Source organism: Aythya fuligula, chromosome 17 (assembly GCF_009819795.1).
Source record: "Aythya fuligula isolate bAytFul2 chromosome 17, bAytFul2.pri, whole genome shotgun sequence".
In the NCBI taxonomy this organism is placed as follows: domain Eukaryota; kingdom Metazoa; phylum Chordata; class Aves; order Anseriformes; family Anatidae; genus Aythya; species Aythya fuligula.
The window spans coordinates 14,339,179-14,365,926 of NC_045575.1; the positions used below are offsets into that span (position 1 = coordinate 14,339,179).

General features: G+C 37.5%; 1 protein-coding gene across 1 annotated transcript; it reads left to right on the forward strand.

Moving 5' to 3' along the window:
• The first annotated feature begins 1,059 nt into the window (after positions 1 to 1,059).
• Positions 1,060 to 26,748, forward strand: SLC15A4 (solute carrier family 15 member 4). Its single transcript, XM_032199060.1, has 8 exons — positions 1,060 to 1,697; positions 9,206 to 9,501; positions 10,216 to 10,384; positions 11,419 to 11,496; positions 12,809 to 12,977; positions 16,926 to 17,081; positions 21,656 to 21,814; positions 25,478 to 26,748. Exons 1-8 carry the CDS (start codon positions 1,128 to 1,130, stop codon positions 25,624 to 25,626), a joined length of 1,746 nt encoding a protein of 581 aa, XP_032054951.1. The 5' UTR covers positions 1,060 to 1,127; the 3' UTR covers positions 25,627 to 26,748.

Here is a 26,748-nt window from a genome sequence, read left to right on the forward strand (position 1 = left end):
GATTAGATTGTCATGTTACAGTAGTTCACAAAAAGAGATCTCCGTACAGCCAGTTGCATTTTCCTCATTGCCCTTTGACACGAAATATAACTAGTTAAGAGTGCAAATATATTTAACGAGTCATTTTTATGGCACATATTATTTACAAAGACCCATCATTAAACGAATATATTTACTTTTACAAGCATTACTTGCTCAATTACCAATGCTGTTCCAAAACTTTTAAGTCATACCTAAACGTTGGGTGTAACTACATGATGTCAATCTGTCTGCCTTTTAGAAAACATGTAACTAGAGTATGTTTCTGACTTGGTTCTGGCCAGAGTTGAGGTTATAAAGTATATTGTTTAAGACAATAATGTACTTTCATGATCTTTACTTTAGCACACATGATGGTGAGACAGCCCACGTTAGGCCCCCAGCCCTGCCACAACCAGTGCACATTCTCTAACCACGCACTGAGATCAGTCTCCATGTAGACCAGCAAGGGCTCCTGCCGTCAGCACTCCTCGCTGCCGTTAACCTGGATAAAAACCGAGGAGAAAACGAGGGCCCTGACAGAGGCCAGGGCTGAGCCCAGGTAAGTTATTCACGGGACGCGGTTCCATTTGACGCCCCAAACGCGATCCCGGCCTGAAGGAACGCCCCAAGCAGCCATCACACCAAACTTCCCGCTGCAGCCTCCTCCCTCCGTGCCCCCTGTACCCTGCCTGGCACCTCAAAGGGCGCTGCAGCGCAAAAATCGGGCTGAAGCTGGGGCTTAGGCTGAGGCCCGCGAACCCCCCTCCCCGCCTCCGTCCCTGTGACCGCCCCGCGCCCAGGCACCGCCCGCGGCCCCTCCCCACCCCACCGCCCTTCCCCACCTCCCCTCACGCCCCGCCCCTTCCTCTCCCACTAGCCCCACCCCTCCCTCGCAGCCACCTCTACCGCCGGCCCTCCCACCCACGTGACACGGAGCGACAGCCACCTCAACCAATGGCGGCGCGCCACTCTGCCCCGCCCACCCCCCCCGCCCACCTCCGTGGGGCAGTGGGGAAGTTTCCTCAGGCTGGGCCGAGCCGGGCAGCGGCTCCGCGGCGGGGCCGGGTAGGGCCGTGGCGGTCCCAGGGGGCGCCGCCGCCGCCGCCATGGACGAGGCGGATCCGAGCGAGCGGAGCCCCTTGCTGGGCAGCGGGGAGCGCGGGCGGGCGGCAAGCGACGCTTTCCACGGGCGGCGGGTGGCGTGCGGCGCCGTGCTGCTGGCCGAGCTGCTGGAGCGGGCGGCCTTCTACGGCGTCACCTCCAACCTGGTGCTGTTCCTTAACGGGCCGCCCTACGGCTGGGAGGGCGCCCAGGCCAGCCAGGCCCTGCTGCTCTTCATGGGCATCACCTACCTGGTGTCGCCCTTCGGCGGCTGGCTGGCTGACGCCCTGCTGGGCAAGTTCGGCACCATTCTGCTCAGCATGGCGCTCTACCTGCTGGGCATGTTGGCCTTCCCCGTCATCGCTGCACCGCACACCCGGCAGGGCCTCTGCGGGGACATTCCCTTGTTCCCCGTGGAGAACTGCTCCTCTCCAGCGGCCAACACCACCCCCGTGCCCTGCGCACAAGCGGGAGCCACCCGCTACTGTGCCGCCGCCACCTTCGTGGGACTGGTCCTCGTGGGGCTGGGCGTCGGGTCGGTCAAGGCCAACATCACCCCTTTTGGGGCGGACCAGGTCGAGTATAACTTGGTGGCTGCCAAATCCTTTGTGGGTGCTGGTGTGAGCCAAGGGATGGGTGGCAGTTATGTGGGGAATTGCCTTGGTGGGGTGGATGGTGTGCCAGCTGCTTCACTGCTTTGTTGCAGAGGCCTGGAGGAACGTGGATTAGCATGCCTCATTCCCTGTGTAATGTAGGATGCTGGTTTGTACCCTGCAAGATGTGATTTTGATGGCTTTGTGATGGCTGGTCTCTGGGCTTCTGGTTTCCTTGGAGCTCCAGAACCTGGTTTGACTGAAGACATCACCATGTTGAGAAGTTGGGTTTGGTTCTTCGTGACCGCTAAGTACATTGTTGATTATCCTATGTGGTAGAGTTTGTACAGAGAGAACTTGATCTCACAGCTCATCACGTGAAATACCTGATACACATTTTAGCTTTGACAAAGATAACATGGGCCTTTTGGAGCAGTGGTCAGAGGCCTTTCTCATCCTACTATGATAAATGAAGGATAGAGATCAAACAAACATTTTTCAGCCTTAAGGTATCACTCACTGTGCCTGTGAGTGATGTCTTTGTGCAGGCTAATGTTGTTCCAGGTGACAGGTGGGAAGATGCTCTCCAAGTGGTAAAAGTATTAATGCATTACTAAGGCTGTTCTCATAAGGACATGTCCTGTCAAATAACGTTACCCGCATCCAATTTGGTGATACCATTCATTGGATCATCTCTGTGGAACCAAGTGACTTTACAGAAAAATGCATAACAGACAGGTCATGGTTCAATATCATCTGGAACATGCTGTTGTGTGTTTTTTTTAGTCTTATGCTAAGGTAGTATGCTGGTGGTGGGTGATGATGTAAAATTTCTGCTTTACAAATTGAGAATTTCAGATGCTTAGATACTGAGTACCTTTCCCAACAAAAACATTCTTGGTGGCAAAGCAAGGAACATACCTCCACTTCAGTTTGCTGGCCCACTGAGTTATGGTTAGTGCAGCTATCAGAAATGCCATGAAATTCTTCGAGGGGCAGGATCTGCCACAATCTCCTTGCCAAGTGTCCCTCTATGCTCTGTCGTGCAGTTCACACTTGTCATTCTTTGGCATTTCATATATTATAGATTCTGAGGTTCTGAGTAAAAGAGTATATAAATGTAAAACATTATTGTAGACTAGAATTGTATGTCCTCAGTGTATTGGTTCTGTTTACGTGTAAGCCAGCATGAGCCCTTCAAGTGAAATAGCCTTGATACAACTGTATCTTGTAAGGTGTTTTTCAAAACTGATTGCTTATCCTTGGAACACTTTATGAATGTTAAATGTAAGAGAGAAATAATGGCAGGAAGAGAGCAAGGGAAGAACTGTTGGCAATGGAGATGTAGCTGTTATAGATGGGTTATTTTATTTTGTTTTATTTTATTTTATTTTAAGTCTTTTCCCTCAGGATTGCACTGAAAGCAGTTTTTGGCTAGGTTTTCAGATAATTCACAGTGATTTATGTAGAGTGAAGCAAAAGAAATATTCCTTCTGGTTTATAATCACTAGTGCTCTGCCAAGGACCAGATTTTCCCCCTTCTTTGTTTTTCTGGCTTATCTATTTTAAAACGTATTACAGCATACCATTTACTTTGCTGTGCAGTTTTGGGCCCCCTTGAGTGGCTTTTGCCTGCATAGTAATGTAGCAAACTGCTGGGTAGATTGCTGAGTATATTGCTGAAAATAATTTGTCCCCCAGAGTCACGTTCTTGGGAGACCAGAGTACAATGCAAACATGTTTTGGTTTGACGCATGCTGACAAGATTTGTCCTAGTTCCCTTAAATACCAGACAACAAGAAATATTATCACTTGAATGTCATGTACTTTAACTGACATTAACTAGCTTTCAGATGTTGCTAATTGCACTTCATTGCTGGTCTCTTAAAAATTACTATGTAAACTTTTCAGTTTTAACTGATAATATATAATTAGGGTGGAGAACCAAAAAGTAACAAGATTTTATTTATATAGAATAATAACTCTGTGGAGATTTGGAAACTGGCTTCCAATACTTATCTTCATCTTCAGTTAAAATTGTGTGGTTGCCTATCTCCTTTTAAATGGATGCATTTAGAAGTGCTATTGTGACTAAAAAGACTTACTGGCAAAAGTCACTTTATTGACATTGCAGTCAGTTTACCAAAAGCAGTTGCTGCAAACTAGGTGTAGGTCAACTTAATGGAGTTCTGTTTCTTTCCTAGAAGTTGCACACAGATCCAACATTTGGGTCTAAATCTGAAGTGATGGTTCTCAGAATAGTGTTTATAAGCATGTGATAAGTACACCTGACACTTGCCAGTTCCCCTTTTGGACGAGAGTGTTTTGTAGTCACTTCCTGTTCTGTGTAGCAGTTTGTGACTTGTTACAGTTGGGAAACATCTGAATATGTTCATCCTCATTGTTGTGAAAGCTTGTTTAGCTTCAGCATTGAAGCCAAAATCAGTAGTGGACTACTGGTCTAGTATCACCTGTAACCACTGATCTAACAATAGATGAATCTGTTCTGGAGTTACGATGATTATATGATTATGGAGATGCTAGTTTTAACACACAGTATTTCTCCTTTCTAAATTTCAGAATTAAATGTATCAGTCCAGAATATGCCAAAATTCTTCAAAGATTGCTACTTTAACAGCAATGGGTTTAGTTCTAGTACAGTCAAAGAGAGTAGTATTGGGAGTTGCTGATAAAAAGTCTGCTTTAGAGTGATTTTCAACTTTTTGGTTTGTAGAACTTAGGTTTTGCAGCCTCTGAGGAGAAATAGGGAATCCCCTATAAAGAACTAAAGGTCATTAACCACAAGTTTCTTTTTTGTTGTTATTTAACTTCTTACGAGTCTGGGGACCTTGAGGAATCTGCAGGTAACAGTTTGAAAACTGAACTCGTGGCATTCACGTGTGTAGTACTAATTTGTTTCCACAGATGTGGCAGTAGTGAGAGGAAGCAGACCTGAAATGTGGATTGGCCAAATTTTACTATGAAAATTTAAGATTTTGTTGCCATCAAACAGTAGTGTAAAGCTGTTACTGAGCTCTCTTCAGTTGCTCTCCAAGAACAACTGGTGAATCACTGTATGCTTGTATGGATTCCTAGCTCTTTACATAAAAATTGGAAGAATCTGTGTAATGGAGTTTTAATATTAGAGCTGTGTGATATTTTGATGTCAAGTTGTAACAACTGCTTTGGTCAGTATGTGGATCATCTCCCAAGAAAGATGTTGGTGTTGAAAAATTTGGGAGAGGGGTAACTTAGCAAGTGATCATCTTCTAAGTCAGAATAAGGTCTATGTACTAATGTCAGGCAGCTGTGCCGTGGAGTTGCTGTTGGTCAGGTATTTTTAATGACTGTTTTCATCAAGTGTTGTAACTAAAGATCTAGTTACCCTTCCTCTGTTTAGCTGTGTTTAAAATTTTAGTCACGATTGTAAGATGCTAGCCTCATATCCTAAACAGGTTTGCAGTGTTGCAGTGCAGCATTACACAGCTGGTGTGTCCTCTACTGAAAGTGGCTGTAAATAACCCGAAGATTACACAACTCCCATAACACAGTGTTCCGGGCACTTGGGATACTTTAGCATGAGACCTGGTAATTGCATCTCATCTGACCATAATCAGTCTAATGTAAGTGTTTTGTATTAGAAATTTTGGCTTTGAGAACTATTCCTGTACTACTTTGAAATCCAATGCCGTGTAGATCCCAATTACAACATTCAGTATGTCATGGTGATTCTTCTTTCTGCATTTGGCTTAGCTGTATGTAAAGGTTAGTTATCAGATGTATGAAGAAAAATGCCTTTCGGACAGTGATAGTATCAAGGTTTAGGTTAGACATTTTTTTTTTTTTTTTGCAAAAGTCTTGGTAAATGTCTCCAAAATAGCAAGACTTTTATTTCCTTTTTAGAAGCCCATCTGAATGCAGTGAGCAATGCCAGCTGGTCAATAAGTGATAATGCAGCTGTGGCCAGAAGACTTACAGTTAGTCTTTTATTTTATTTCTTTTTTTTCTTGTTGTTTGATTTTTGTCTTTTCAATTCATGTTTACCCTATCCTTGGAAACAAGAGAATTCAGAGCAATTTGGATGCTCATTTTACAGTAGAATAGGTCATTCTTTATTTTAATTGAATTAGAAGCACTGCTGGATTGTCCCTTACTGTGCTTGGAGAATGGTGTGCTATCTCATTTCACACCCATAGGTGTGAAAGGTTTGAAGAATGCAGAAGAGTTAAATGGAGGTAAAGGACTGGATATTCTGCAGTAGAAGATGACCTACATAACTAACAGCTGTCCCACACTGGTATAATCTGTGGGAAGTGTCTGAATCTGAGCTCATGTGTAAAATAACATGCTACCTAGAACAATTAATTGTGTGCATTAGATATTTGCTAATGTTCATTTGAGTCAGGGCACCTTTGAAACAGTTTTATTACAATGCTTTTATTCAGTGATAGGAAGTATAGCGCTCCAGCCTTGGCATTTCAATGGTGTTGGCATTTCACTGATGTTAGAAGTTTGACTGAAATCTAAGAAGCTGACCTTTTTCATATCCTTTATAGTACTACTACTGACCTGAAGCTGTTTTGTTGCGATGGGGATGAAATCTTTTAAATGTGCCTATTTTGACTTTCAGTGCAGGGATATGGAACCATTAGCCTGCAGGACAGATTTTATTCAGGACTCACACCATACCTGTGCTCCTTGTGTGCATCACTTCCCTCTTGCAGCCGCTGGTAGGACAATAAGAATATAATGAGGCTGGTGGTGCTCATACCACAAGGACAGTGTTGCTACGCTTGAGCACAGAAGAAATTGAGCAGAGGGAGGTATATATTTTTCTTTTTGCTTGGGTGATTGAAAATAATGCATGCAAGCACAAGGGGCAAAAGGAGAATTCCTGCAGTTCTATGAAAAATGCCCATCCTTGATAAATAAAACTAAGATTACAAGATGGTTTTCTTTTTCTTGATTGCTTATTAAAATGTGCCATCTACAGGATTAGTAACAGAGAAATAAATATTTGTTGTTCATTCAGTGAACACTTGAGAATAAACAAATCTATCGTGTTGTCACACAGATCGTGTAATAGCCAAAGGGTAACTTGGAGTAGACCCCTGTAAATGTAATGTAGCTGTTATTTTGGGTAGACAATAGAATCTTTGAAAGAAACTATGAGGACTGTCTTAACTCCAGTGTTTCTTGTGAGATGACTTTGTAGCTCTTCCACTTTGACAAATTACTCCCAATGGTGGGATTTTTATTAAGTTGTTAACATTGGTCAGTAAAATGCCACAGTGGCATTTCAGGAATGGTTGTGATGTGATTTTTAGTGTGTATGTATGCCTTGATAAGGAAGCAGAAAATGAATTCTTTTCATCGTGGGTCTGTGGTGTGTTTGTCCCTTGAGCACTGTGTTCTTTTTTGGTCATCCTGTTTTAAAAAGGATAATGGAGAAGGGAAGGGAAGGTTCAGGGAGGAGCAACAGAGATTGTCAGTGGTTTCCATGAAAGGAATCCTGCAGCATTCTGTAACTTCCTACCTCTGAAAAGACAGCTACAAGGGGGATATAGCAGTAGTTTATGGAAATAATGGGTGGTGAGAGAGGGGTAGAAGTGGACAAGGGATGGGATAAAGCTCAGCTGTCTTCTCTTGCTTTCTGGAACTAGGCAAGTGAGGCTAGTACAGTGCAGGTTCAAAACAGATAAATGGAGGTGTTTTTTGCCGCTGTGTAATTATGTGGAGAATTCTGCTACAGGATGTTATGGGTCCTAAAACTGACTTGGTTTCAGGGGAAGGCTGGGCAAGTACACAGAAGGAAAATCTGCTGCAGGTTATTCAGAGATGGAAGCCGTCCTTGGTTCAGGAAGTTTGTTGGGAGCTAATAGTTGGAGGCTGGGATAATACTTGAAAGAAATATCACACTGTGCTCTATCTGTTCTTGTATTTATAAAAGTTTGCTTTACCTCCCTACTTGCTTTTGCCTAGACATAAGTGGGGTCATTTGTAAGAGAGGATGGAAAGTCATTTCCTTGCAATAAGTGTAAGAGAACTGAGACTTTATCATGAAGAAATGAAAAACTTAGTCAAATAGACAGTGCTCCAACTTAATTGATGTTATCAAGCTATGATGTAATTCTTTGCTAATACCTTGTTGTCATTTGGGGTCTAGAAAGAATATCTACCTTGCTGCACATGATAACTGTTAAGATTAAGAGAGAGCAGTACCAAGTTGAAACTGGAAAGGGAGAATTTCTTGGTTTTTTTGCTCGGAGATTGTATTTGACACACTAACAGACATACTTGGATGCCTAACAGTGCTATGAACCGCATAGGAATAGATACTTTAATATTTCTTTTGTTGAGCTTGGTTAAATGATACAGATGGGTTTGTGCACCAAGGAACTTGAAGCTATAAATCAGAACTGACAATGTTGAAAATGTGTTCAAGGTCTGGCAAAAAGAGGAAGGGAAACTTGAAATTAGAAGTCAAAAACAACTGATTCAGCAAGACCAGTGCATGACACTGACTCACTGGTCACTGCTCATGGTCTTTCCGTCATAAAACAGTGACAAACATAGTATTATGGATTATTCTATTCTAGTATTCTTGATCTTTTTAGTGTATTTCAGATTTTAACTTAGCTAATTTCTCTTACATCACATCTTACGAGTTATGCTGAGTTCTTGTGACTTAATTACAAAACCTAGGGCGACTTACTCTAGTCAATACAGAATAAAGAGTGATGGTGGAAACAGTAAAGGATGATTGTGCAAACCAGGAACGTGTTTTCTTCAAGTGTCTCTCCAATGAAAGTAGAATAACGCTGTTAACAGAGCTGACTTGGTAAAAGGGTTTACTGTCTCTTTTACTGCCTGATACCTCAGGCAACCTGAATTTAATTTTTTTATTATTATTTTTTTAAGGTCAGAATGGCAAGTCTTCAATTTATGTTCTGATGAGAGGAATTAGGACCGTATTAAAACTTAAATTTGGAATTTGTGCTTTAATCACCTGAGTCTTAGAAAAATAGAGTATGGTTAATTGTTATGTATATACAGTTGGAAGAAACAATTGTTGTAATACTAATAATGGATTATTTTTTTTGGTAGCTTAACCATTTTAACTTAAAAAAAGGTTATTTCAACTTATGGGTGGATTGTGGGACAGTAATTTGAGTGAACATTGTCTACAGAAGTGATCAAATGAGATACAGTGTAGTAGAAATAATAATGGCCTTTCTGGGAAAGCTATGTAGTGTAGTCTTATGTGACTTCTCAATCCATATGCTGAACTTTTGGAAGGCCATTGATATAATGGGATAGTTTATTAAGGTGTCATTACATCAAATAACATTCTAAGCCCAAAACAGTTAAATCATTTCAATAAGACTAAATTAAACCTAAATTCTTTGTAGTGTCATGGTTGATTGAATTCTAATAAACACACTTAATTTCCTTCAGAAATTGAAGAACTTCTTTTTAATCTTTTTCAGGTCAAAGATCGGGGTCCAGAAGCTACAAGAAGATTTTTTAATTGGTTTTACTGGAGCATAAATTTGGGAGCTATTCTCTCTCTAGGAGGCATTGCATACATTCAGCAGAACGTGAGCTTTGTTATTGGATATAGTATCCCAACAGTTTGCATTGGGATTTCTTTCATGGTTTTCTTATGTAGTCAGAGTTTCTTCATCACAAAACCACCTGATGGTAGTGCCTTCACAGACATGTTTAAAATTCTCACATATTCTTGTTGCTCGAGAAGGAGACCTATGGAGCGTTCAACAAATAGGTTTGTAATGAGCTCTTTGTATAGTCTGAATTCCAGTGAATCAGTCTAAGAATTGAAATAAATTTTGTTCAGACTAGCTGACAGTAAGTCATGTAAGAGAATACAGTAGAGTATGCAGTTTTTCTTCAAGAACTGGATCATCTGAGGCTTACTCAGGTGGAGAACTTGGGCCCTGGAAATTGGACTCTGAGAACCTGGGGACAAAAGAAATGTATTATGAGATCTCTGGATCTACATACTGCAAAGTCAAGTCTGCTGTTTTCAACTGAACGCTCTATCCTGACAATATTGCTCAAGTATGCTGCTTTTAAAGAGTAGTAAACTTCCTTAACTGCCTAGATATGCTTATGGGACATCTTCTGATTTTAAAAATGCTACCATGTGTTATGAGCTTTCACATATTTAGATTGTAAAACTATTCAGTATTTGGTGATACTATTAAGATCTGCATATTGCAGTGACATTTACTTATGCGTGAGGATGAGTAAGGGAAATAAGCAAACCTTTGAAATAGAACATTTCAGATTGTGCTTTCAGCTGCTACTGATCCATTATGGCCTAGTTTATTTGTAGTTAAGGATAACTTATTTTGGAAATGTATGAGCTTTTTTGTTTTTTAGAATGTGTTACAAGACCACAGAGAAGTCAAGTTTTGTTGTTCTTTAATTGTTGTTTTGTTTTTTTCTATAACTAAATCCAAATTCTTTTCAACAGTGAAGGCCAGGGAGTCCTTCAGCAATCTCGGAAGCAGAGCTTGTTTGAGATGGCTAAGCTGTCTCATGGAGGCCCGTTCAGAGAAGATAAAGTTGAAGATGTGAAGGTTCTTGTGAAGATTATCCCTGTCTTTTTGGCTTTAATACCTTACTGGACAGTGTATTTTCAAGTGAGTAGTTCAAAGGGTTACATTCTTATTTTCCATGTCTGAGAAATGTAATCTCAAATGTAAAGATTTCCTCTTCCATCTGTATTTGAAAGGTTTGGGGCTATAGCATTAAGCTGCAGTTCTGAGCCTAGGTTGTAAATATACTTTCTCTGAAAGTTTCTTTGGGGGGAGGGGAGTAACGTTGAACAACAGGGCATGGGATGGAATGGGATGGCTGTTCCATAAGGTTTATTTGCAGTTAATACTTAGTAGTCGTGATTCTAGAGAAGATGAATATTGAACAGGATTCTTCAGAACTCCAGTTCTGCTTGATTTTGTTTAATATCCATGTGTTCAATAATGTTAACCACCTTTTGTTCACATACCTGTGGCTGCATCTCAGGGATCATTTTAGTATTGTCTTAGCAAAAAAAAAAAAAAACTAAATGATGATAGCTTCTGCATTTTTGGTTTGCTGGATAAAATTATTGGGGAAAGCTGTATTAGCTTACCAGTATGCCAAAGTATCTACTTTCACATTTTTTCTGGGAGCTCTTCCGCTGAAGTAGAGAGATGAAAAGCGGTTACTGAGAATACTTTTAAATAATCATTTTTTTACTTGATAATTAAACTAATTAACATAACTTAAAATAAAATCATTAAAATTATCATTTAATAGCTGTAAAAATTATATCTTAAATATTGCACTCTGTTTCATCTCGCAGTTGATTTACATAGGTCAGGGTAAGTGGAATAGATTTCATTTTTAATTAATTCCTTTCTGGTTCTTCTGTCTTACTGGGATGAATTACAGTAGCAAATATTTGGGGGAAAAATGCAGAAATTGTATTTTAAAATCACATGAATGATTCTTTCTGCACTTAGTAAAATTAAATTTAGGAGTTAAAAGCAGTTTACAGTGCTCTAATTCTTTTTGGCTTGCTATATTTGCAATTTACCTTTGGCGTAATATTTGTTAAATATAAAAAAGTAAAAACATCTTGGTCTCAGTTTGGCATGTCCAAGTAATCTAAAATCATCTTCCCTAATGCTAGATGCAGACAACGTATGTATTGCAAAGTCTTCATCTGAAAATTCCTGAAATAGCAAATGATACCAACTCTGTTCATACGGTAAGTAGGGCAAAACAAGTGGAAATTGTTTTCTTTAGATGAAATGAAAAATAAATAAGTATTGTACAGACAATTCCAGGAAGTTAAGGTAGCAGCTAAGGGTAGGGAATGACTACAGATGCTGGGCACACATTGAAAGACATGAGGCATAATACCTAGATTTTGGCATATTTATTGGTATGTGGAATTCACACCATACTGTTTTTAATGTATTCAGATAATTTTAACTGCCTTAAATTATGGTTGTCTTTGTCCTTTAGTGGACAGAGTATGATCTTTGAAGGAATCTTCAAAATCGGTATGCCCTAAGTTTGCAAGTTAGAAGTGCAGAAGCAGTCCTAGAAACTCAGTATTAATACCCATACTTAACTGAAACATTAGTATTTGCAGATTTGGAATATGAAATACCTCATACTGATTAATCAGTATTGACTTTATCTTAAATCAGTTTGGCATATTGAAGGAAGCTTTTCAATCAATATTTATCAAAAAATGCTAGCACCTTTTCCACCAATCTGTGGCAGAAGTTCTAAGCCGAATAATAGAATGTGTACTGAACCTAGCTATTAGACTGAAGTGGAAATAATGTTTAATTATATCAGATCAGATTATATTGCTGGAAGTAAAATTGTGGCAAGTATTTAATTATATCAATCACTTCCCAACCTGTGCACCATTAAATACTGACTTTGAACATTTTTTAAAGTATTTGGGGGTATATTCATTTTTAAAAAGCTACACAATTTTGTTTACTAGGTTTGCGTGCCACAATTTCGCAGTCAAGTGTTCTATGACTTAAAAAATCTTGATGGCAGAAAAGCTCCCAAAGGATACTGATTTTTCGATTAAATACATTTCAAGATGTATGCAGAAAAACTCATATTGAAATAATGCTGGTGTTTATCTTCTCTTTCAAAAGGAATCTACATAGGTTTAGTTAGTTATTTAGCTTGTGTTTTGACAAAACTTAATTCAGAGCAAGGTCCTAAACTGAGTCCACTGAAACTTTAAAAAAAAAAAAAAAATTTTGAAAAAAAAATCATTTCAAAACAACTTTGCTATCTTTGCACTTGCACTTCCATGCTAACAGAACTAATAACAGACAAATTAAATGAAAAGTTGAATATCTGAGTGTTTGTTTTCCTCAGCGTTTACACACTCTTATTTTTCTCTTTCCAGTGTCGTAGAGTGCCCTGTGGTTTGTTATGGGTCTCAGTATTTCATGAAAAATATTTTTCCCTTTGTTATATAACAGTAAAAATGAACCTGTAAGCATAAATTTGCTGACTTAAGTCATCCTTCTGCATTTTAGTTTCCAGCAGCCTGGTTGACTATGTTCGATGCAGTGCTTATTCTGGTCCTAATACCCTTAAAAGATAGATTGGTGGACCCCATTTTAAAGAGGAATGGCTTGCTCCCATCATCACTAAAGAGGATTGCAGTTGGAATGTTCTTTGTGATGTGTTCTGCATTTGCTGCAGGTAAGAACAAAACTTGGAGATCTACTTACATAGTTATTTATTTGGTAACTTGAAATAGCATTTTTCAAAACCTTCCTGAATCTTTAAATCAAGGTTGTGCAGGAGTCTTTTACATGGGATAGTTGGAATGCAACTGCATGGATATATTTCATACAATGAAAGACATTTTATCCAAAGACTTCTAGACTGGTTTGAATATTTGTGTTAAAATTGGAGAGTATTTCCTGCCTGAAATAGACTCGGAATATATCTTTTAAAATCAACTTGTAAGCCCCCTACTGTGAAAATCTTAACTAACATTTTCACATACGTAACTGACAGCATTTCTTTCTAAGCGTGCTCGATACAGAACTATTTATCTCTGACCATATTTGCCTGAATAAATGCCTTACCTTCACTGATCAGTGCTTGGCTTGCCTGAACAACTTGTCTAACATTTGGGTTTGAGGCCTTATTCCTAATCTAAACTGTTGTATTATGGAAGTCCATGTTGTCTGATTTGTTACCCATTTATCTTGAAGGTGAACACTTATTTATCCCCAAAAATGAAGAGGTTCAGAGATAAGTATGCTTCTTCATACAGTGTGACTTTTATAATACTTAAAACTGAAATTTTACCTAAAATCCTTTCTTTTAATCTGAAATAATAAGGTTAGGTTATTGCTGAACAAGTTTCCTCCCACTTGTTTTTTTTCTCCCATATCTTAATGTTCCCTAATGTTTGGGAATTACTGTAGTGTAAAATAGCTTAGCTATAACACGAGAGGAAAAAGATAGCATCTCTGCTCAAATCGTAAATCAGCTGCTTTTGAGATGATTTAAAGCTGTTAAGCACTGCTGATGTGGAACTGAACACCTCTAAGCAATGCTTCATAGAATGCATAGCCTTCACCTAGAATCGCTCTAATGAACATACTGAGAAAGCATTATAGCATAAAATACATTTCAGCACTTGTAATCTCCTATCTTTTAGTGAGAGGGATGCTTTCTATGGCTATTAAGATTTCTTTCAGTGAGAGAGATAATTACCTTATTAGGCCAAGGTCACTTTGTATGTGGGCAAGTAAAGTTCTTTTAGCAAAGTCATTTAAACTTAAAATGGGAGTATTTCTCTTATTCCGTGTTACTTAAGATATTGCTACCAGCAAGAGAAGGTGATGTAAAACAGTTAAATGTCAGCTCTTTAAATAGAACTTGCTGGCTCACATAAGTGAATTCAAAACCAGCAATATCTGTATTAGTACTGCAGGGAAAAACAAAAAAAGCATATTGTATTACGATTGCTGAGTTGGGAAATTATTTTACATGACAGAATTCTTAAAAATTTCAAATGCCTTCTGTTCTATTTGTCTACAGATGTGATGCATGATTTTGTTTGATTATGTGCAATCTGGCTGGAAAATCTAACCTATTGGTGTAACTTAGCATCCATTCATCATAATATGAATTTCAGAGCTTCAATTGTGGCAGCTTTAGGGCATAGGGAGCTCTGTCTATTTTTAATGTGAGGAAAAGCTTCTGTTGTTTTTTTGCTTCATAAAATTTTTATTTTCTCATTAAATGCTATTTGTAGAAGCCACACTTTAATATTCCTAAAGTGCAACATTACTTCCAGCAATTTCTGCCTTAGAGAAAAGTATTAAATTTTGAACATATGGAGACATTAAGATATTAATTTGCAATCTTGGAAGTATCTTAACGATTTGTGCCATATTTCCGTTTTAACTGACTGGCGTTAGTTCTGGACACCATTTAGGATACCTATTAGATTGCTTACATTACTTAAAATGTCTCAAAGTGTGTGAGTGTACAACTGATTAGATTTAGTGAACATCTGCTGTGCTTCATGCATTTTATTGTAAACTCTGAGCAGCAGTATTTAAGGTTACTCAACTGGAAAATCTACTTCATTTATAGAGTTTAAACAATTATTGCAAAAACTTAAGATTCTTTTAACTACAAAAACTGTAAGATTAAACTTGAAGCTTGGCTGTCAGAGTCTAAGAAAGATTCAATACGTTCTAGATTCTGGAGTACTCAGCTTTGAAGACTTAGGGAAGTTTGGTGTAATGTAGTTCACAGAATCACAGAATTTTCTAGGTTGGAAGAGACCTCAAGGTCATCGAGTCCAACCTCCAACCTAACGCTAACAGCCCTCCACTAAACCATATCCCTAAGCTCTACATCTAAACGTCTTTTAAAGACTTCCAGGGATGGTGACTCCAAAGTTATGCTCCTGTGTAGCTAAATACCTCCTAAACTTGATGACGAATGTGAAACACATCAAGGATCACTAGATGTTTTGAAGACTAATATTTTTGTGTTGAATGTGTGTGAATGAAATCATGTATGGGTTCTTAACTAACTGTAATGCTTTATGTTTTAATTAAGTTCTGCTCTAAACTGTTTGTCAGCTATATTAAAACGAAAATAGTAAGAAAGCAAGCTTTATTTAATTGTATCAATTTTTCATAGTTCAGAGGGCACTGAGGTGGCGGAAGAGCTAAACAAAGGTATTTAAGGTGGGGAAGTCATCACCCAAAAATGAGGAAGGTAGAGAAAATGTGGTAGCCTGGTACTAAATTCAGAACAATCTTTACCTCAAAAATAGATGCTATTAAGGAAAACGCTTTTCTAAGTAAATACTTTTGGGGCCATGAGGTAGTATTTAATTTTCCCTCTACACCCCTTTGTTTCAGAACAGTAGACTGGAGATCTACTAGATTCTGTTACTTGAATAGATTCCTGAACTCCTATTGAATGTGGTTTATACAAAGGCAGCTTTCCATCATTTTCAATGTACTTTGTAAGTCACTTGTTAATATGTGTTCCTGCAGCCTGGTTTTCAGAGCTCTGGCTCTAGTTCCCTACAATGAAAAAGTACAGTGTTATCCTTAAAGCTCTTGATTTCTGGAACATCTTTTTTAGTTATGGCCTTAACTACAGACAATCTACAGGGAACCTTCCTCATGCTTTCCTTCCAGTCACAAGCAGGACTAATAAGAAACTGCATTTTGTGGCCTGATGTGGTTTTGGCTAAGTAGAAAGAGGCTGAAACTGGCAGGCAGTACCATGGGGGGGCCATGTGTATATAACACTGCAGGAGGTGGTGTCAGTGACTCAGCCCAGATTCTCTGCACTGGTGATGGATAAATCCACCTTACCCTTTCCAAGGGCATTCAGAGTTTGTTTATAGAGATCCTTTCTGGGTAAAGCAGGAAATTTTATTAACTATTAATTAATTCTGTGCATTTGTGTAACAGTGAGGGAAATACTTTAATCTAGGTGACTTCAGCAAAACCCTACAAAACTTCATGCCAGATTATTTGGTATTCGTTCTCTAAATTGTTGTGTTGAACAAGCTAAAACTTGTTTTATTTATATTCGCACAGTCATCTCTATTTTTCATTCTACGTAAAGTACATTCTATACAGCGTCTAGTTTGTAAACCACAGTCTTGGGATAAGTATCATATGAATGTCATGATCATATTTATAAAGTGTTTTCATGGTTTTACAGCACTAGTGTAGCCATTTTAATAAGCAAAATGTTCCTGATTTACTAGTATCGTGCAACACTGCAAAGTAGTAGTTCGCAAAAATCATGCCCTTTTTTGTCAGTTTTTTTTTTTTAAAGAAGGGGGGAGGGGCGGCAAATTTTGTGTAAGAAAACTCTTAGCTATAATCCATCTAGAAAAAGGTTAAGTATTTATATGTTTATTGCTACTGAATAAGAATATAACTGCTGTAATTCTATGGCAGAAAATTTGTATGTCTTGAAATAACAATAGAGTAGTTGGCCATGAAATTATATTGGGAAATAAGAAATACATAGTCCTATGTCATAAGTTGCAATTCTCATGTAGGACTGAATACTAATTCAGTTCTTATTATGAAGAAACAGTATTTACATCTTAGGTAAGTCATTTTTTCCTCCCACTTTGCGTAGGAATTCTGGAAAGCAACAGACTGAAAATTGTAAAAGTTAAAACAATCGATCAGACAATTGGAAATGTTACGTACCATGCTGCAGATTTGCCAATATGGTGGCAGATTCCTCAATATGTGCTGATTGGATTCAGTGAAATATTTGCAAGTATAGCAGGTAAGAGTTATGTGTCTTAAATCTGCTTTCATATCTGTCATAAATGATGGATTCTTAGAAAATAAATACTTCTTGAATTATTATAAATGAGTTCTTATGTCTCCAAATAAAATACTATGCAATATAACTGAATATACAGTGTCAAAGCCTGCACAGTCTAGAAAGTCAGTATATGGAAACACCTTTCTGAGGGGGAAAAAGGAAGAAAGGATAAAAATAAATCTTTATCAAGATTTATCACCAGACTAAATTCATGTTACTTTAGTTTTTACATCTCTGAGGGAAATTATGTGACACTAAATATGAACTTGGTTTTGGGGGGATTAATAACAAACTAGCTAGTCTTTACATGTTTTAACAAATGTTTCTGTAGTTATTTTAGTACTTCAGTGTGCTATTAGACAAACTGAAACACTGTTCAAATCCCGCCTCTCTTGAAAAAAAAAAAAAAGCAAGAGATCTTAAATTTCATATTTTTTTCTGTGATATACTGGACAGCTGTGTGATCACTTTTTTTTTTTATCTGAAAGTGAAGTGGGACAAGTGGGTGAAAAGGACTATAATATCTTATTTTCTGGTCTGTTTCATATACATGCAGGGCTCATTAGTACAAAGAAAGCACGGGTGCTGTTGTCACTGTGATATGGCTAAGGCTGGTTTACTGTGATTAAACAAGTGAAATGTTACCACTTGTAGCACAGTGTTTACACATCCTGTGCTTGGGAGAAATGCTTAGTTACCAATAATGGAATACTTGCATGATCACAGAAGTAGCTACTGTGATGGTACTTAAATAGACTTTTGGAGCTGCTTGATATAATATATTGGAACTTCTCCAGTGACTTGATTTGAAAATCTCATGGTATTTGCTTAACTCTAGTTACTTATTAATGTGTTGTAATACTGTTTCAGAATATTGAACTTCAGAGATGATGCATTCAAATTGGCATCACGCATAGCTCTTTCACTTAGATTCCTTAGAACAGAATTTCCTGTTTTCATTTCCCCTGTAGGTGGCTACTTTCATTCCTCATACTAGGTGGGCACAGTGAGTTAAAATGAGATTCCCTAATTCTGTAACATCTTGCTGGTGGTAGCCCCAGCTGTCACATGGCCCTTTTGTTCCCCCTCTCAATGGAACAGAGAACTTCTGCTCTGTCAGGTTTTTGTTTATGTGTGTTTGACTGTTATCCCAGTTGTTAGGAAATAAAACAAGGTGGTTGGATTGCCTGGAAAGGATTAAAAACTGTGCCTTTTAGATTTTTTTTTTTTTTTTTTTCCTGAAACAGGTCTATACATTCATGTGGACAGGTAAACTGCTGCAACATAGTTAAAATCTAACATTTAGAGATTGTGTCAAAGGCCTTTTTCATTTTAACATCTTTAACCCTTGCTGTGAGCTACATAGGGAAGGATGTCAAATTTCAGCTTGTCTCCACAGCCCCCTCCACACCCCACAGTGATGTACAGGCAAGTCCTCAGTGTACTTCAGTACTAGCAAGATGTGGGGAGAGTTTGCTATCTTTAAAGCACAACAAAGACATAAGATGCTAAACACTTTAGATTCTTAAATGGAAGGTATACTTTAGCAGCACAATCAATATGTCTTCTAGCGGAGGATACGTATCAGTATAGTCACTGTTGTTCTGTATTATAGTATTTTTCATTATATATGAACAGTAACCATCACAAATCCTAATACACAAAAATATGAAGTCTTACTTAATCAGGTTACTTACTGAAACTGAGTCTATATTTAGCTTTTTTTTTTGTTGTTGTTGTTTTGTTTTTAATCAAAAGACTAAAAAGAATTATTTAGCTTTAGTTACAACTTTAGGGACCATACAAATTAATTTTGAACTTAGGTGAACTGATGAGTCATTGGAGATGATAGTGTTTTTTTGTTTTTCCTCAGCTGCTTTAGTGGACTTTGTCATGGGATGTAAAATCTTTGAGGCTTACGTTATTATGTGAATACCCTACTGTTCTGCACTTGCTGCACCCGTATCAACAGCTTTATAACTTTGAAACCTGTTACTTGGTCAGTCTTAGAAAAAATGTAAATGCCTATCTTTGAACGAGAAATTCCATGCAGATCTTAATTGCTTTGTGTATTATGGCTTCATTTGACTTATTTTACAAAGTTTTTTTTCCCCCGCCTTCTGATTATCTAAACCGAATTCCTAGAATATTTAAGAAAGCCCCTCAAGAATTTAGTAGGATATACCTTACCTATTTGCTATTCAAAGCCGATAAAGGCATCTATTTTTCTATGAAATTCATGTTTTTAAAAGAAGTGTGAATGATTACAAAACTATGATTTGAAAGTGTTTATTACAAACAAAAAGGGGCTAAATGTCAGAAGAGCAAAAGTTGTTTGTTTACTGTAAAACTAAGCATGTTCTTATTAAGCCACAGAAGTTACACTTGATTTACCTTTAAAAAGATGATGCACATTGCATTAATATTTTGTATTCTGCCAATCCTCTTAAAGCACTCTTATTTAGCTGGGAATCATAATCTCATATGATAACACCAACTAGAGGGTTTAATTTCAAAACTGTTTGAGGTAGTATGAAATTGTTATCAATAGCTGCCAGCAGGCAAGAATATCTCTGAAGGCAAAGAAAAGATTTTGTATTCTTTATGATAGATTAAATACTAGGTTTGCTGGAAATATTATTCAAGTTTAAAGACATGCCTTATTTTTTGGATAGCGTTATACCAATTCTGTTTTTGTTTCGGGTTTTAAGATTTTTTTCTAGCAGTTCAGTGTGTCTGTAAAATGAACTAGAGAAGAAATGGGCCATATTCTTTCATGTGATGTTCTTGCACAGTATACACAAATGCTGGGGACCAAAGTGTGAGTGATACTCTAAAGATCTGTGGCAACTGTGGTAACTTACCAACAGGCTAAAGAACAGGCAACTGTATCACAACAGTAGCCTATTTTCTTTCTTTTTATTTACTTATTTTTACTTTGTCAGATTGGCCAGATAAATAATTCTTGAAAAATCTGAATTGTTAACTAGTGGCACAAAAAAAAAAATGTTTTAAATTCTCAGAATAAATACAATTCCTCCCCATTTGCATATGATTCTCCCATCATCTCTGTAGTGATTCTTTCATTACAGTTTGAATTTACAGGAACCTACACAGCTGAGTTGCACGAAGAATGTTTCAGTTCCCTTCTAGAATCACAGGCAGGTTGCTGTTGGCCCATTCAAGTGCATTTTGCAAAGATTTTTATAGATTGCAACTACATTTGAGAAGTAGTATGTTGGTTGTCAGATTTCTCAGGTGGCAGTGCAGGATGCTGTGAGATCAGTAAGTGAAAACATGTAGTTCTGTTTCCCTAACAAGAACAAAGTTACTCCCTCGCAACATGCAAATTGACCTATTGGACTGGAAGTGTTCAGCTGTTTCTTGAAAAAGAAATGCCAGGGTAAATCTATTAAACTCTGTCTGAAGTAACGAAAGTAAAATACCAGTAATGGTGAAAATAAGCAAAACTTTATAATACAAGACAGAAGATTTGTGCTGTTTTCAGGTCTATAATGCTATCTTTGGCAAGGTAGATGTTAGAAGAGGTAATAGATGCTTTCATTAATTTCAGTATGAAGGAGACTGTTTTGAAACAAGCAGCTCACCTGTCAGAGAGAAGGCTCTGTAAAGAAAGTATTTGACTGTCTCTTGTGAATATTCCCTTTTGATTTTTGACAGAAATATTACTCTAAAAAGAGAGTTAATCATGGGCACTAGTCTTTGCAAGGCAGAACCCTAGCCCGCTTGTCCTGTTGGTACTCAAATTCAGTAGCACAGATTGTTTTCAAATTGATGTTACTGGCTTTCTTTTTTATCTTGTTTTTATTAGTTGAGAAAATAAGTGTAGTTTGAAGCTGTAGCTGCATTTCCACAAGCTGTAAAATGAACATGTAAGCAAGCAATGGGCTCAGTGTTCTAGATCAAAATTAAATTGAAAATAATTGCTGCCTTCCCAGCTACAATTAATTTCTGTGTCTATGCATTCAGAAACACAGACACTAAGTCTATGAAATCAATGTTTGTAGTGAGTGCAAGAGTGACCCTCAGTTCTTGAGTAATTTGTTCTTAGCACGGAAGATCGTGTGCTTCATCTTGTCTGTTGTGCAGTATTTATGTATAGAAACAGGTGAAATGGAGAACATGGAACTTGCCAGATTAGGCGTAGTTCATAAACGTAATTGAGGATAATTCTACTTAGAAAAATGAATATTCTGCATCAGAAGATTCTTGATTTTTGCACATGCAGTATTAATGAGAAAGTGCTGGTCTCAAATGTTTTCCATGTAATGGATTGATATATAACATACATTGGTGAGCTTTAACAGGGTTTATGAAGGAGTTGGAGGAACTTGGAACTTAGAGGGATTCATTAATTCAATATCCCTTGCCTCCCAAAATCTGGGGCTAGATTTAGGTCTTTAGCATACTAGTAATTGTTTACATCTGTAACTTCTATAACACTAAATAAGAGCAAACTACTGTTGTTCCTTAGATTTTTCCAATAATGTATATTCTCTTCTTTTATACAGGTCTAGAATTTGCGTATTCAGCTGCTCCCAAATCTATGCAGAGTGCTATTATGGGGCTGTTTTTTTTCTTTTCGGGGATTGGATCATTTGTTGGCTCTGGATTGTTGGCACTGGTGTCTATTAAAGAAATTGGCTGGATGAGTAATCACACAGATTTTGGTAAGTTATTTTCAGCATATTCATAGCCTATGAAGTAAACTGCTTCCTTCAGAAACAGTTAAACATCAAGCATATAGAACTGTTGAATCTTAGCGCAGTGTTATTTTGAAAATCTAAATTTGTCTACTATTATGTTAGACTCATTTCATCTTGCATATATAAGCATGAAGTAATGTGACTGCAAAATGATACATTGTCCTCCTGAAAGCATGGAAAACAGGCATGTAGCATTTTGCCTAAGTGCTTGTCAATTACCTCCTCAGTTGTTACTGCCTTGTATCGCTAGAGATTACTTGAAAATCTTTCTATTTGAGTAAAAATGAAGAGACAAGAAAATTGAGTGGAAGAAGAATGTGTTTGGTACTGAAATTACTTCCCGGTGGTATGGGGAGTAAAATATACACGTCTCTTTTAATAATTATTTGTTTTCCTAGTTTCAAGAGGCTTTATGGCAATTATCATGAGTTTTTTTTTCATTGTCTGCTTACTATTTATACTCTTGTAAGGTTCCATGTAACTTCTTTATATTGCCAGTTGAAGTTAAAAAAAATAATTATTGGCACCCAAGTAGGTGGCACCGTGAGAATTTCAGAAAATCATGCCATCATCAGTGGTTTAATTAGTTCCAAAATAAAAAAAAAAAAAAAAGGAGCATGAAAAGTTCTCAGAATGGTAGGCCTACTGTGTATCAGGCTTAAAAGAGCAACCTGAACTTGCTTTAAAATTGGTATCAGAGAATTTGCTGTTTGTTTGATTTGGTTGTTACCAAAAAGAAACATTTAATGCCTCAAGCAATTATCTTTGTTTTTATAAGTTTTTCTTTACTCATCATCTTGTAATTTTTTAACCTTAACTTTATGCAAGTGTCCTTGCCAAATGAAAGGTTAATCACGTTAAGACTTTTTTTTTTTGTTGTTTTCCACTCAATTTCAAAACCAGAAGAGTACCTTTTCTTGCAGTTCTGTGTAGAGGTTGATGAGGGCTCAATAGGAGGATAATTATTTGGTAAAAATTAATGTGATTTTTGATGGTGCTTTCTTAAGGTTACTTCAGAAAACCTTCAGAAAAAAATGTGAGAGAAGGCAGTGGCTAATATTCTCTCCATGAAATATTTATGCCAAATATATGTACTCTTGGCTAGAACTGGAAGATGTTACCTTTCATGACTCATTGGTCATCTGTTTTAAATAAGCCACTCGGCTCAGTGGATTGCTGTTTGGGCAACTGTCAGAGTTAGATATTTCTACTGTTCTTGTCCAAAGGGTTGCTATAAAATCAAGCTGCCCCAACAGCTCAAGGTTGAAGTACTCAGTGGGTGGCTTTCATATATAGCATCTTCTATCAATACTATTTTTACTGTTTATATCAGGGTTTATAACTCTGTTTCTAACAGAGCTGCCTCTTCTACTGTTAAGAGAACTGTTTAATTTGGTTTGTTTGATTTGCTATTGAAAGTTGTTATCAAATTCACATCTAAAATTTACTTAGGCCGTCAAGAGCAGGAATTGTAAGGAGGAACCTTCATTGAATGACAAACTTTAGAGATTAGTTGTTTTGTTTTTAAGTAGATGCTGCATAGTAACCGTAAGAATGTGTAGCAAGTTTATGCTATTTAAGCCAACTCGTGATACTGTTTGAGGTAACTGACTGCCTCCAAAATCTACTGATGAAGTTTACTCTCTGCTGGTACTTCAATGTTGATTGCTACCTTGAAAATCACTGTTATTTCTCTGACAAAAGCTTGAGGTTTCATGGATTTAATATCCCATCTCATAACGGATAATTACTACTTTTTAAACACATCTGCTTTTGAAATGGAGATTCATGTGTAAATTGTATTTTAAATGTCAAGGAAAGACTCAGTTTAATTTTATTGTGTTTTGCTATAAATTCATTTAATTGAATCATAAGTTTCAGGAATTAAAGTAATTTAATCAGAGCATTTATAGGCGTGCTTTATGAACAGTTTGTTAGGATGGATCTACACTTCAGTATTTTTCCTCTCTAACCTTTTGATAATCAGAATGGTCCAATTGGCTGTGGCTCATGTGGCATGTTGGAAATGAGCCACAATATATCGCTCTTGGAAGTACAGCAATAGTTAGTGCACATTTCTTAATACAGGAATAATGTTTTAGCAATGAGCTTTCTTAATTTAACACTAATTAGTGTGCTACAAATCACTGATCTATAACAACCTTGAGGGAGTGTCAAAGGTGAATTGAACCAAAAAGAAACTACATATGGTTTCATGAATACTTAACTTTGTTCCAAAAGAAGGCTGAGAGAAAATCTTAATAATTGCTTTCTTTGTATCTGCAGAGTTGCCAGACTTTTTTCCTTTATACTATTCTTTTTTTTTTTTTTTTTGCTTTGGCCTGGCAGAGAAGGGAAAGCGTGTGTCTCCATATGCCCAGATACCATTTGGCATTAAGCAGGACTGAGAAGCCTGTTAGAAAGGGTTATGTAGTTTCTGTGTGTATATATAGTAATATAGCATAAAATTGTTACTCTTACCCGTTTCAGTTAAGCTGTAAAACAGAAAGGACTTTTTTTCCTAGATTAAAGCTGTTTCACTGTATTCTCCAGGCTCCTGAAAAGCATTACCTCTAGAAAAGGGTCAAGGCTCTTTAACTAGTCTGTATCAGTGTAGCACAACAGTACTGGCAAAGCAGGTGTATTGATAATGTATTGATATGGGATGTTGGAGGAATGTGTTTGATACCAGTTTCTTTAAGCCAGGTGTTGCAAGGACAACTTGCATGTCAGAATGGTGTTTTGCAGAACACTGTGTGTAGGGTTTCTGCAACTCCTGTTTCATTGTTTGCCGAGGAACTTAGCTGGGGTTGCTCATAGGCTTAATTTTAAGAAATAGTAGAGAATAGACAGAAAGCAAAACTCACAAGCCTCTGAATACAGAGACATTTTGGTGACTCAATTTTTGTCCAGATAAAATGAAGCCTATGAGGTAGCTGACACCTAGCATTGCTTTCTAGCCAGCATTCTTGAATTCTGCATTTCATCTCGGGATGTTTCTGAACAGTTTACAATCCGAGGCTTTCTCTTTTCAAGTCCATTTTGTGGCCATAGAAAAATGATGTGGTGGTTTTGTTTTTGCTTTGAAATGAGTTGTCACCTGAAAAATGGATGTGATCTGTATTACTTTCATATATGTAAGTAATCCTTGAATTTTTTTTGCAGTTTTATCTGAAGTCAGCAAAGCATTGCAATTTTTGCAGTATAAGACCTAAAATGAAGGGGTGAGAAAGGAAGACCATTAAACTTGTAAAATTCTGACTCTCCTGAAGCAGACACACTGCCATGTGTGTAGTCTCTGCACAGAGTTCTTCCAGTGGTAGGAGGTGCTTCCTGCATTGTTTTTTTTCTAAGGGAAATCATGCAGTGAAAATATATCCACCTCCTCAGGGGCATTACTTTGTTTAAGGAACTGAAGCACAAAAGAAAGCAATCTTCAGACTCTGCATTTCTTCCATCTTTTGTTCTGGATAATTAAAAATGAAAGTATGCTGTCAGATGTAAATGTGATTAGGTTTGGTCTTGCCCGTATTCTGCAGAGAAGTCTTCACTACTTGGGCTTGAAGGGGATTGATATTTTCATTTGTATATTATTTATTAATATTTTTTCTGTCCCTGTTTTTCTAGGTAACATTAATGGCTGCCAATTAAATTATTATTTTTTTTTGCTGGCTGCCATTCAAGGAGCAACCCTTTTGCTTTTCCTTATTGTTTCTGTGAAATATGATCATCAAAAGTCAAAGACAAATGAAGTAGCTGCCAATGGGAGGATCTGACATCTGTTACAGAGCAGACTTTATTACAACAGCACGCAGTGAGGTGACAATGCACCCTGAGTCTGTGAGATCTTGTTTTCTCCAGAGAGACACTTACTATATTTGCATTTTACAAAAGTTCTCGCCTCTGCCCCCTCTCATGTAAAGTAGGTAAGTGCCTTATGTTGGTGGGGCTCGTTTCTTGCACTATGTCCTGGCAGAGGACAAACATAAATCTTGGAAGTGTATTAACTAGGCATTCAAGTTGCTCTTTGTTAATCATGAGATGTTTACTAAACTCTTGAAAGCTGGGACAATTAGGCTTAGAAATTAAGTGTAACAAGTCATATGTGACATGGTTTAGCCCTGACTGAAAAACTGAGCTTAGTGAAACACGGTGGATGTACAGAAACACTCAACTCCCTCAAGCTCACATTGAGGACACATAGGAAAGAAAACATTTCACAGGAACCTTAAGTAGTGGTTACAAGAACAAATTATAAATCCTGGGAGTCTTGGGGGAGAAACAGGAACAAATTGCAGATCAGCTGTGAAAAAAAATGTAGTTTTATAATTGACTTTTCCGTGGAAGTAAACTTGAACCCTGAAGTCCCAACTTGCAGTCAAGAGCATCCAGTACCGAAGACTGAATTATGTGTCACAGTAGCTTACCATATAGCTGCTGTAAATTTTTTAGTGCACAGTAAAGAATTGTTGGCAGTGAAATGGTTTTACTTCAGAAGTGTTGTTGAGTCTGCATAAGATGTATTAGAATGAAATGGAAGCATACATCTTTTGACAAAACATTGCTCAGTCTAATGCTGTTACTTCCCTAAGGACTGTTTTAAATACTTGCAGAAAGAACTGAGATTGAATTCTCAGAAGATGAATGCGCAATAACAATTTAGAAGCCTTTCAATCCAGTTCCTTCAGTCCTGTTATAGTTCTAGCTAACATGCTACCGGTTTTGTATCTTTCAGCAACACATTCCTATAGCAGAGCAAATGGTTTTGCATTCAGCCTCTTGAGTTTTAATGATTTTTAATAATTGATTGTGTGCAGACTGTATGGAAGATGATACTTTGCAAGGAATTATGCAGAAAGAAAATGAAAACTCAACTTTTTATTAATGTGTTGAATTTT